Source organism: Callorhinus ursinus, unplaced genomic scaffold (genome assembly GCF_003265705.2).
Source record: "Callorhinus ursinus isolate GAN/ISIS: 27379988/994484 unplaced genomic scaffold, GSC_fseal_2.0 scaffold18, whole genome shotgun sequence".
Classification (NCBI taxonomy): Eukaryota; Metazoa; Chordata; class Mammalia; order Carnivora; family Otariidae; genus Callorhinus; species Callorhinus ursinus.
Genome location: NW_027397080.1, coordinates 13,279,028 through 13,291,883, shown reverse-complemented (window position 1 = coordinate 13,291,883; position 12,856 = coordinate 13,279,028). Strand labels below are relative to the sequence as shown.

The 12,856-nt window shown below is 39.5% G+C and overlaps 1 protein-coding gene across 1 annotated transcript in view; it reads left to right on the top strand.

The window, feature by feature from the left end:
* Positions 1 to 12,856, top strand: part of ZCCHC17 (zinc finger CCHC-type containing 17) — a 59,671-nt gene that overhangs the window by 17,382 nt on the left and 29,433 nt on the right. Inside the window, exon 3 of the mRNA XM_025856225.2 lies at positions 4,230 to 4,287. Coding sequence (XP_025712010.1) covers positions 4,230 to 4,287 — 58 coding nt within the window. The remainder of the gene's footprint in view (positions 1 to 4,229; positions 4,288 to 12,856) is intronic.

The following is a 12,856-nucleotide window of genomic DNA, read 5'->3' as shown; positions in this document are numbered from 1 at the left end:
TGAGTATTCTGTAGTTTTCTGAGTACATATTCTTTGCCTCTTTAGTTAGATTTATTCCTAGGTATCTTATGGTTTGGGGTGCAATTGTAAATGGGATCGACTTTGTAATTTCTCTTTCTTCTGCCTTGTTATTGGTGAATAGAAATGCCACTAATTTCTGTGTATTGATTTTACATCCTGCCACTTTACTGTATTCCTGTATGAGTTCTAGCAGTTTTCGGGTGGAGTCTTTGGGTTTTCCCCATAAAGTATCATGTCATCTGCAAAGAGTGAGAGTTTGACTCCTTTGCCAATTTGGATGCCTTTTATTTCTTTCTGTTGTCTTATTGCTGAGGCTAGGACTTCTAGTACTATGTTGAATAACAGTGGTGATAGTGGACATCCCTGCCGTGTTCCTGACCTTAGGGGAAAAGCCCTCAGCTTTTCCCCATTGAGAATGATATTCGCTGTGGGTTTTTCATAGATGGCTTTTATGATATTGAGATATGTACCCTCTATCCCTACACTGTGAAGAGTTTTAATCAAGAAAGGATGCTGTACTTTGTCCAATGTTTTTTCTGCATCTATTGAGAGGATCGTATGGTTCTTGTTCTTCCTTTTATTAATGTATTGTATCACGTTGATTGATTTGCAGATGTTGAACCAACCTTGCAGCCCAGGAATAAATCCCACTTGGTCGTGGTGAATAATCCTTTTAATGTACTGTTGGATCCTATTGGCTAGTATTTTGGTGAGCATTTTTGCATCCATGTTCATCAGGGATATTGGTCTGTAGTTCTTTTTGATGGGTTCATTTCTGGTTTTGGGATCAAGGTAATGCTGGCCTCATAAAATGAGTTTGGAAGTTTTCCTTCCATTTCTATTTTTTGGAACAATTTCAGAAGAATAGGTATTCTTCTTTAATGTTTGTTAAAATTCCCCTGGGAAGCCATCTGGCCCTGAGCTCTTGTTTATTGGGAGATTTTTGATTACTGCTTCGATTTCCTTACTGGTTATGGGTCTATTCAGGTTTTCTGTTTCTTCCTCGTTCAGTTTTGGTAGTTTATACGTCTCTAGGAATGCATCTGTTTCTTCCAGATTGTCTAATTTGCTGGCATTTAGTTGCTCATAATATGTTCTTATAATTGTATTTCTTTGGTGTTGGTTGTGATCTCTCCTCTTCATTCATGATTTTATTTATTTGGGTCCTTTCTCTTTTTCTTTTTGATGCGTCTGGCCAGGTGTTTATCGATCTTATTAATTCTTTCAAAGAACCAGCTCCTAGTTTCGTTGATCTGTTCTACTGTTCTTTTGGTTTGTATTTCATTGATTTCTGCTCTGATCTTTATTATTTCTCTTCTCCTACTGGGTTTAGGCTTTATTTTCTGTTCTTTCTCCAGCTCCTTTAGGTGTAGGGTTAGGTTGTGTATGTGAGACCTTTTTTGTTTCTTGAGAAAAGCTTGTATTGCTATATACTTTCCTCTTAGGACCGCCTTTGCTGCATCCCAAAGATTTTGAATAATTGTGTTTCCATTTTCATTTGTTTCCATGAATTTTTTTTAATTCTTTTTAATTTCCTGGTTGACCCATTCATTCTTTAGTAGGATGCTCTTTAGCCTCCATTTGAATTCTTTCCAACTTTCCTCTTGTGATTGAGTTCTAGTTTCAAAGCATTGTGGTCCTAAAATATGCAGGGAATAATCCCAATCTTTTGGTACCGGTTGAGACCTGATTTTGTGACCCAGGATGTGATCTATTCTGGAGAATGTTCCATGTGCACTAGAGAAGAATGTGTATTCTGTTGCTTTGGGATAGAATGTTCTGAATATATCTGTGAAGTCCATCTGGTCCAGTGTGTCATTTAAAGCCTTTATTTCCTTGTTGATCTTTTGCTTAGATGATCTGTCCATTTCAGTGAAGGGGGGGCTGTTAAAAGTCCCCTACTCTTATTGTATTATGGTCAATGTGTTTCTTTGATTTTGTTATTAATTGGCTTATATAATTGGCTGCTCTCATGTTAGGGGCATAGATATTTAAAATTGTTAGATCTTCTTGTTGGATAGACCCTTTAAGTATGATGTAGTGTCCTTCCTTATCTCTTATTATAGTCTTTGGTTTAAAATCTAATTTGTCTGATGTAAGGATTGCCACCCAGCTTTCTTTTGATGTCCATTAGCATGGTAAATGGTTTTCCACCCCTTACTTTAGATCTGGAGGTGTCTTTAGGTCTAAAATGAGTTTCTTGCAGATAGCATATTGATCTGATACCCTGTGTCTTTTGATTGGGGCATTTAGCCCATTTACATTCAGGGTAACTATTGAAAGATATGAATTTAGTGCCATTGTATTGCCTGTAAGGTGACTGTTACTCTATATTGTGTCTGTTCCTTTCTTGTCAATGTTACTTTTAGGCTCTTTCTTTGCTTGGAGGACCCCTTTCAGTATTTCTTGTAGGGCTGGTTTGATGTTCGCAAACTCTTAGTTTTTGTTTGTCCTGGAAGCTTTTTATCTCTCCTTCTATTTTCAGCCTAGCTGGATATAGTATTCTTGGCTGCATGTTTTTCTCGTTTAGTGCTCTGAATACATCATGCCAGTCCTTTCTGGCCTGCCAGGTCTCTGTGGGTAGGTCTGCTGCCAGTCTAATGTTTCTACCGTTGTAGGTTACAGACCTCTTCTCCCGAGCTGCTTTTCAGGATTTTCTTTTGGTCTCTGAGACTTGTAAGTTTTCCTATTAGATGTCGGGGTGTTGACCTATTTTTCTTGATTTTGAGGGGGGTTCTCTGTGCCTCCTGGATTTTGATGCTTGTTTCCTTTCCCAAATTAGGGAAATTCTCTGCTATAATTTGCTCCAATATACCTTCTGCCCCCCTCTCTCTCTTTCTTCTTCTGGGATCACAATTATTCTAATGTTGTTTCACTTTATGGTATCACTTATCTCTCGAATTCTCCCTTCATGATCCAGTAGTTGTTTAATCTCTCTTTTTCTCATCTTCTTTATTCTCCATCATTTGGTCTTTTATATCACTAATTCTCTCTTCTGCCTCATTTATCCTAGCAGTTAGAGCCTCCATTTTTGATTGCACCTCATTAATAGCCTTTTTGATTTAGACTTGGTTAGATTTTAGTTCTTTTATTTCTCCAGAAGGGGATTCTCTAGTATCTTCTATGCTTTTTTCAAGCCCAGCTAGTATCTTTATAATTGTCATTCTGAACTCTAGTTCCGACATCTTACTAATGTCTGTATTGCTTAGGTCTCTGGCAGTCGGTACTGCCTGCCTCTTGTTCTTTTATTTGAGGTGAGTTTTTCCATCTTATCATTTTGTCCAGAGGAGAATAGATGAATGAGAGAACAAAATGCTAGCAACGACCCCAGAAAAATATATACTTTCAGAAAGTGGTCGCTTTTCTGTTCATAGAATTGCTGCTATTCTTTTCTTTGATCTCCTGTTGAGTTTGTAGGTATTCTGAATGGTTTGATAACTGTCTAGCTGAATTCCTGGGACCAGACGAAATTTAGGTCTCCTACTCCTCCACCATCTTGCTCCAGTTCCTGGGATAATGTTTTTGTGGCAGGGGTTCTGGGCCTTTCATTACTATTACCTATTACATAGACCCATCAAGCCTGTAACTTCTCCATCTTAGGTCACCTCCACAAAAGACTCGGGGACAACTCTTTTTCTCTCTCATTACAACTTTTTAGGTTCTGTCAGTTTTCTGTGTGTTGTTTTTTTCTGTAGTTGTCTTATAAAACCTAAGACTGGTTTGGAGTTAAATAGAGCAGGCTATATCATCTCTTTTGACTTGAAGTTTAGGAAAAAGGGGTGTCCTGTATAATCCATCCCAAAATATTAAAGTTCTCTGTATTGGGATTGGGGGCCTCAGTCCCAGCTAATAAGAAGTGTAACTTTATTACCAGATTTTCTGCTCTGTGTTCCGTTTCTTCAAATATCTCCTTTGGGGATTTCAGTAGGTGTGGGATTTGGACATCCCTAGATTTTGTCATACCATCTGACAACACTCCAACCTCACCAGTGTTTTTAATGTGTTCACACATACCTGCCAGTCTAAATTTCAAAAAGAACAGAAAGAATATTTGACAGAACCTAACTTTTAGGGAGCTTTGCAGCAGTCATTGCCAAGTAGAAATTCAGGGAGACTAGGTTAAATGCTATGGAAGAGAGATTATCATTTGTGTGACATTGATTCTTTTTCTTTCTTTCTTTCTTTCTTTTTTTTCTCGGTCTTTATAGGTGGCTATGGTGACAGACTATGGAGCCTTCATCAAAATCCCAGGCTGTCGGAAGCAAGGTGGTAACCTATCACTTGAAATTCAGCCTTTCTCTTCTACTGTTTTCTGTCACCCCACCACATCCTGACTATAGACTCACTTTTTCAAACAGTAGTTTTGTTTTTGTCTTTAGTGTAGAGATATGAATATAGATAAATGATGACAGTCCATGTTTTCGTAGGTCTTAACTTGGAAGAATGATGCTCTCTGAGTTGGCGGGGGGCTGGGTGTAGCTATTTGGGTTCACTTCTGGAACCAGCTCTTGTCTAAATTTCATCTATGACCCTAGGCAAGACACTTGACCTCTTTGGTCTTAGGATTTGGGGTAGGACAAGCTATTTCCTCTCTGAGGCTGATGTTGTGAATTTTCTAGTATATGGCACATAGAGTGGGAATATTGTTGTAACCAATACGAATATATTATATATATTATGCTTTAATTTTTCTTTTTAAAATTATAGGCATTTGTTGAACATTTCTTGAGAATCACCTTAATATCTATAATCTTATTTGTTTCTTCAAATAATTGTGTTATGTAGGAAAGACAAGTCCTACAGACCAGTGGCCTGCTCAGAGTGATGTAGCTAGGTAATGGCACAGCTAGGTCTAGAACCTGAGCCTCCTAATTCCTAGCCCAGTGAGCTTTTTACCATATCACAGTGCTAGTAGATCCAAAAACTCAACTTGCTAATTCCTCGTGCTATAATAAATTAAGGAATTATCAAAGATTTTGGTATAAAAAAATTTAATTTCAAGGATATTATTAGAAAAAATATAGAATGATATTTGACTTCATAAAAGTAAACAATTTTATTTCAAAAATCATAAGCAAAGTTAAGTTGTGAAAAAGAATTTGTAGGACACATGATAAAAGACTAATAAAAAAAGGGAATGTAGGAAAAGGGGCCAAGAATATGGAAAGAATTCACAGGAGAAAGAATAGCAGTTGATCGATAAACATCTTAAAAGATGCTTTCTCCGGATTGATTTAAAACTAACTTAAGGTGCGCCTGGGTGGCTCAGTTGGTTAGGTAGCTGACTCTTAGTTTTGGCTTGGGTCATGATCTCAGGATTGTGGGATTGAGCCCCGTGTCCAGCTCCGTGCTCAGGGTGGAGACTGCTTGGGATTCTCTTTCGCTCCCCTGCCCCTCCCCGCTTTGTGTGAGCTCTCTCTCACTCTCCAAAATAAATAAATCTTAAAAAAAATAGAACTAATTTAAATTGTTGCACATCTATGCAGTGAATACTACTTGGCAGTAAAGAAGAATGAGAATGAAGTATGGATGTACGCAACAATCTGGCTCAATCTCGGGTGCCTGGGTGGCTCAGTGGTTGAGCGACTTGCCTTTGGCTTGGGTCATGATCCCAGGGTCCTGGGATTGGGCCCTGCATTGGGCCCTCTGCTTAGTGGAAAGCCTGCTTCTCCCTTTCCCACTCCCCCTGCTTGTGTTCCCTCTCTCACTGTGTCTCTGTCAAATAAATAAAATCTTTAAAATATAAAAAATAAAAAATCTGGCTCAATCTCCAGAGAATTATGTTGAGTGAAAAAAGGTAATCCCAAAAGGTTACATATTTTTTTTTTTAAGTTTTTATATTTTGACAGAGAGAGAGACAGCAAGAGAGGAAACACAAGCAGGGGGCGTGGGGGAGGGAGAAGCAGGCTTCCCGTGGAGCAGGGAACCCGACGTGGGGCTTGATCCCGGGACCCAGGACCTGAGCTGAAGGCAGACGCTTAATGACTGAGCCACCCAGGTGCCCCAAGGTTGCATATCTTATGATTCCTTTTGTGTAACATCCTTTTTTTTTTTTTTTTGGCAGTTTTATTGAGAAGTAATTCTTATACTGTGCATTTCACCCAAATGTACAATTCAGTGTTTTGGGGGTTTTTTTGTATATTCAGTTTTGCAGCCATCACTATAATCTAACGTGAGAACATTTTCATCACCCCCAAAGAGAAACTCTGTACCTATTAGCAGTCACTCCAAATTACCATCCTACCTGCCTGAGTCTTAGGCAGCCACTAGTCTACCTTCTGTCTTTGTTTGCCTTGTCTGGACATTTCCTATTAAGTGGAATAATACAACATGGGGTCTTTTGTGACTTGGTTTTTTTCACTCAGCATGTTTTCTAGGATCTTCCATGCTGTGACATGTGTCAGTACTGCAGTTGTTTATTGCCATTGCAGAATGTGGCATGCAATTAACCAGCTCTCTGATTCTTGACACCAGCTGGTTATCCTATAGTTTAGTTCAGTTCTGACACTAACTGCCGAGGTAGCGCCCGACTCCGCAGACTTCAGGGCTGTGTTCCACAAGACTGCCCTCACTTCAGACACCAGGTACAAGCATCGAGTCCCCAGGTTATCCAGACTTCTGGCATACTACACATTTCAGTGTTCCCACACCATCCCCGACCCCAGTTTTGATAATTTTGCTAGAATAACTCAGAGAACACCAGAAATGCTATACTTACTATTACAGTTAAGAAACTGGGTAAGGGGTACCCAGGTTTTCTCTGCATATTTCTTTTTTTTTTTTTAAGATTTTATTTATTTATTTGACAGAGAGAGAGAGCGAGCACAGGTAGGCAGAGAGGCAAGCAGAGGGAGAGGGAGAAGTAGGCTCTCCACTGGCAGGGAGCCCAACATGGGGCTCGATCCCAGGACTCTGGGATCATGACCTGAGCTGAAGGCAGCCGCTTAACCGACTGAGCCACCCAGGTGCCCCTCTGCATATTTCTTGTGACTACATGTGAATCTAAAATTATCTCAAAATAGTTTTTTAAAGTGATTTAAAATACTCATAAGATTTTTGAGATTAACAATTATTAAAGACATTGCTGTTACCCTCTATGTTAACTATCTGGAATTTAAATAAAAACTTAAAAAACTTGCTATTAATGACCAGTTTTGGAAATAGGTATTTCCAATAATAGTTTTACTTACTGTTGAGAGTATAAATTGTTATAGATTTTGGCAATGCCTATTCACATTTTTAATGTGCTTCCCCTTTAATCCAGCAGTCCTTTAGTGGATTTAGTTTGTAGCATAGACTTAGATAAATTATGTACATTTGTGCAGTGGACTATGCAGTTGATAAGAAGCATGATACTTTGATGCTGGTGCCTTCTTCCTTTCACCACAAAGGATCTGTGAGAAGTTCTGATACAGCTACCCCCACACTGATGCCTGACTGAAAGCCTTTGTAAGATGGCACTGGTTGTAGGAAGCATTCTTATTTCAGAGATGGTAAAGTGAGGGCAGGAAAGTGCCTCTTAGAATTGATGAAATGGGTAAGTCCCAATTTATTGAAATGGAAGGATGTCCAAGGTAAGACAAAAAAGCATGTTGCAGCAGTTTGAAGAGCATGACCCTTCCTGCCTACATTTAAAAAATTTTTTTGAAGATTGATTTTATTTATTTATCTATCTATCTATCTATCTATCTATCTATCTATCTATCTATCTATCAGAGAGAGGGCACAAGCAGGGGGAGAGGCAGGCAGGGGGTGAAGGGAAGTGAAGCAGGGAGCTCCTTCCTCAGCAAGGAGCCTGATGCAGGACTTGATCCCCGGACCTTGGGATCAAAACCTGAGCTGAAGGCAGATGCTTAACCGTCTGAGCCACCCAGGTGTCCCATCCCTACCTACATTTTAAAGCATGTATACATTAGCCTATGTAGTTTTTTGAATTATTGCATATGTTTAGAAGAAAGCCTAGAAGCTTACTCAACAAACTGTTAACAGGGGTCACCTCTGGAGGGTTCAGTTTGCTACGGGAGACATGGACGTGGAATAGAGACTTTTTCTTTGTGCAGTTTTTTAAAACAAAATTTTTCTTTAAAAATAAATCCAACAGCTGATCTTTGGATAATAAAGCCATGCTTCTAGCCTTGAAGACTACTGTGCCACAAATTGCATCTTGGAATTAGAAAGGGTTCACCAGTAGTTTCCAAGCTAGCAGTCAGCAATCTGTTATAAAGTTTCTCATTTTATGTTGTCTAGGTTTTAATGTGAGGGAACTCATCCCGGTCTCTATAGGCACGTACCTCTTTTGGTCTGAAGACAGATTTTCGTGGTGTACTTGCCATAGCTCCCAGTACTTGAAAGTCCCATCCTACTTGAGCATTTATGTGGCACTTTGGGGACTGTGTGGAGATGAAAGGCCTGCCGCCTCTCAGCAGTCAGTCTTCAACTCATTCGTGTCCATGACCTGTCAGGGGATGCCTCTGATTATGGCTTTCTGCTTACATGTGATCTGTTAGTCTGACAGCTGGCGAGACAAGCCTCAGAGGGAGAGCCCAGGAAGCCAAGTAATTAGGTGGGAACTCTCTAATCCCAGTCTTTTCTGTGGGTTTACTGCATAACTCGAACAGTTGTATTTTAGCTTCTCTGCTCTCGAAGGGGGAAGATCATTAAGTCCCATGCCAAAAGGACTGAGCTATAAAATAATTCTGCTCTCCAGACTTTAACATTTTGATTCGGGAAGGGAGACTTGGTTGTTTTTCTCAGCCTTCTATTCTTAGAATTTTTACCACTACTTAGTTGAAGACCCCTTCCTAGTGTTCAGATTTAAACTAGATTTTCCCCCATCTCATAGTGGTGCCTAATAAAACTCTGTGTGATGAGGGAAATGTTCTGTATCTGTTCCAGTGTGTTTTCTGACACTAACCAGTTCTCCAGCTTCCAACAGGAGGCGTCTTAATTCACTTCTGACACTATCTACCTTGAGCAGGTGTCAGATCCCACAAGTTAAAGGGGCTCAGACTCACAAGACTTCCCCTATTTTAGATGCCAGTCATAAGTCCTGAGCCACCTGGACTTCTGAATGGTGGGCTACGAAGCAAGGGTTCCCACAACCCCCTCCTCAAGTTTGATAATTTGCTAGAATGGCAAGGTATGGGTGGGTGGTGTATTCCGAGCTTACATGTCTTCTCTGGCACACCACCCTCCCAACAAGCTCATGTGTTCACTAACCTGGAAGCTGTCTGAATCTCACCATTCAGGAGTTTTTAGAGAGCTTACTCTCTAGCCCCTCCCCCTCTTTCCTGGAGACCAGTGAGGCTGAAAGTTCCAACCCTCTCATCATTTGATCTTCTGGAGACTTGGCCCATTCAGAGACCTCTAGGAGCCCCATGCTAAGTCACCTCATTAGCACAAACTCTGATGTGATCAGAAGGGGCTTATGAATAACAAAAGACTCTCCTATCACTGGAGAGATGCCAAGAGTTATAGGAGTTCTGTGCAGCCTGTCTAGGAACCAGGGACAAAGACCAAATATATTTTTGCATTATAGCACATCTTTGCTGTCTAATAATGTAGCCACTGACTTTCAACTTTATTTTAATTTAAATTTAAACTTAGCAACATGGCTAGTGACTATCATAGTGTCAATGCAATTTTTTTATGAAGTTCTTTTTTTTTGCTCTACTATCCTCTGCCCCACCAGCACGTGAAATTTTGGGATCAGAGATTGTTTAGTGTTATACTTTTAAAATGTCTTGCTTATGGTAGAAGCACAAATATTTTTACTTCGTGGAGCCCAACACAAGGGCTTGAACTCACGCCCCCAATATCAAGCCCTGAGCTGAGATCAAGAGTTAGACATTTAACCGACTGAGCCACCCAGGCACCCTGAAGCTCAAATGTTTTTAGCGTGTATTCAGTTTAGCAAATAATTATTGAATTTTATTATCTGGTCACTATGTTAGGTGGGAACAGAGAGATAAGAAAACAGTCCCTGCTGCTCTCAGATTGTTCATAGTCTAGAGATATGAACAAATTACAATGTGGTGTAATAATATAAGTGAAGTTGTAGTTATCCACTGAACTGTGAAATGTTGGGGCCTAGAACAGTACCTGAGGAATAGTGGGTGTTAAGTACATTTTATTAAACGAATAAGTTCTAGTCCCAGCTCTGCCATTTATTGGCTTTTGACTTCCAGTTGCTTTGAGCCTTTGAGTAAGACTTGAGCCTCAGTTTCCTTATCTGTGAAACGGGAATGATGTGCATGTTTTCGAGATTCTTGATTGGCAGGATCATGTCTTACTTGTCCTTGAATCCATTTTTTCCTATAATATTGTGGATATTTAGTAACTTTTGAGTGAGTCTATAATCCCAACAAGATAAAGGGTGTGAAAGCACTTTAATTTGTGGACTTACATTATTGTCATACACCATTGGTGATAACTTATATGAAAATTCTAGAAAGGGAATTCAGATCCCCCAAAGATAAAGGGGACCTTTTATTTTGACATTTTTGGGCTGTAGCTGTCCTTTAATGGTTTATAATTTTCACCTCTTTATAGTCACTGGGAGTTGTAAAAGAAATTAAGGTTGAACAGCACATTTGGGAGAGTATTTTTAAGGGAACAATAATAGGCTACCCTCTGTTTGTTTGTGTTTTATATATGGTGATTGAGATGCTAGGTCTTTCCAAGTTGTCACAATTTCTTTTCTTCTTTTGCTAGCAGACACTCAGATGGGATTCAGTCTGTTTAAGTGTCCTGTTGGGTTTACTGAATGTGATGATGGACTTGATATGCCCTTTGGGCATTTATGGCTTCATGTCAGAAATCCAGGCACAAACTGCTCTGAAGAGCTCCCTTCCATGTAGACGGACAAGCAAAGCATTTTCATTATTTCTGTTCATTTTGGAGCATATGCTGGAGCAGAATTAGATGTGTTTCTACTACTTATAGATGAGACCATCTTTCTTTTTTTTTAATTGAAAAGATAACAGATCAATAATAAAAATTGGAGAAATATCAGTATGTTGTAGAAGACCCTACAGACTCATATTTGAATTGCAGTTCTTTATTAGCTTTGTGATCTTGCACAATGTATTTATCATTTACTGTATTTCCTCATGTGAACCTACATCACAGGGTTGATATAAAGATTAAATGAATGGGTGGATGTACTGTATTTAGTGAGGTATCCAGCACAGAGTGAGGGGGCCTCAAATGTGTTATTTGGTGCCCTCTACCATATCCACTTAATCCAACTGTGGGTGGTTTATGTGGGTAACAGTGAAATACCTCCCAAGAATATAGACTGTCCTCTGAGAATGCAACTGGTGATGAATCCCCCATACAGAGTATGAGATTAGCCATAGATAGAAATATACCAGGTAATTGCCTGTAACTCTGTGACTAAAGAGATGAGAGCACTCTTGAGATGGTAACAAGCTAATCTGGGTGTGATTCCAGAGAAAAGGGATTGTAATGAAATTATAATTTAGGAGACAAATCTAATTGACTGTATCATTCTATCTAGGGGAAGATTATGTGAACAGGGTGGGTTGTCAGGCTGGAACATAGTAAAAGAAAGCCTGAGAATCTGAAGTTGGCAGTGTTTGTCTTCCCTTTATTGAGAGCAGAAATGAATCTGATGCTAGGAACTAGAGAGAGATGGATTCTTTTATGAGGAAGTGATAGTCCATTAAAGTTGTGGACTGGAAACCTATCTTAAACCATGTGTCACCATTTTGTTCTGATTCTGTGTTGAAACAATTTCTGATCACTTATCCAATTTTTTAAGTATTTGATACCTAAAAACAGTGAGTAGGGAACAGTGAGTAGTCTATTAGGCAAGGGCTGGGAATTTTAAAAAGTATATCCTCGGGATGCCTGGGTGGCTCACTTGGTTAAGCATCTGCCTTTGGCTCACATCATGATCCCAGGGTTCTGGGATCGCGTCCCACATCATGCTCCTTGCTTGGCAAGGAGCCGGCTTCTCCCTCTGCCTGCCACTCCCTCTTCTTGTGTGTGTGCGTGCACTCTCTCTCCCCCTCTCTCTCTCACAAAGAAAGAAAGAAATCTTTTTTAAAAAAAGTATATCCTCTGTCATAAATTAATAAATTGGTGAATTGTGTCTGTCCCTGTACCAATCACTATATTGACCATCAGATTAATATATTTTATTTTATTATTTATTTATTTTAAAAGATTTTATTTATTTGAGAGAGGGAGTGTATATGCATGTGAGAGCACAAATGGAAGGGGGAGGGGCAGAGGTAGAGGGAGAAGCAGACTCCCCACTGAGCAGGGAGCCCCACGCAGGCTCGATCCCAGGACCCTGGGATCAGGACCTGAGCTGAAGGCAGATGCCTGACCGACTGAGCCACCCAGGTGCCCCCGGTTAAAGTGTTTTAGTACATAAGTTTACATTTGCAGACTCCTACATATATTTGTATCTTCAGTTCATATGCCTCCTCTGAGCTATGGACTTACATATCCAACTGCCCACCTGACATTTGCCTTCATAGCTGAGGGCTAGACCATTTCCCTTATTTAATTCACCCTGTAAGCTAAGGTCTTTTGGTAATAAGCCATTAATGTCTTAACTATAAAAATCTTGCACCCTGGCATAACTATTTTTATATTCTCTTTTGGTCTGTGTCTATATGAGACATAGTTTTACCTCAGTTGTAGTGTACATATCATTTTCTATTTTGCTTTTAAGATACTTTTATGATTAAAATATTGCATGCATATTATAGAAAAATAAGAGGAAAGATTCTGAAGGAATTATATGATACTACTACCACACAGATAGGCACTATTAACATTTTGGTATATTTTTTATAAG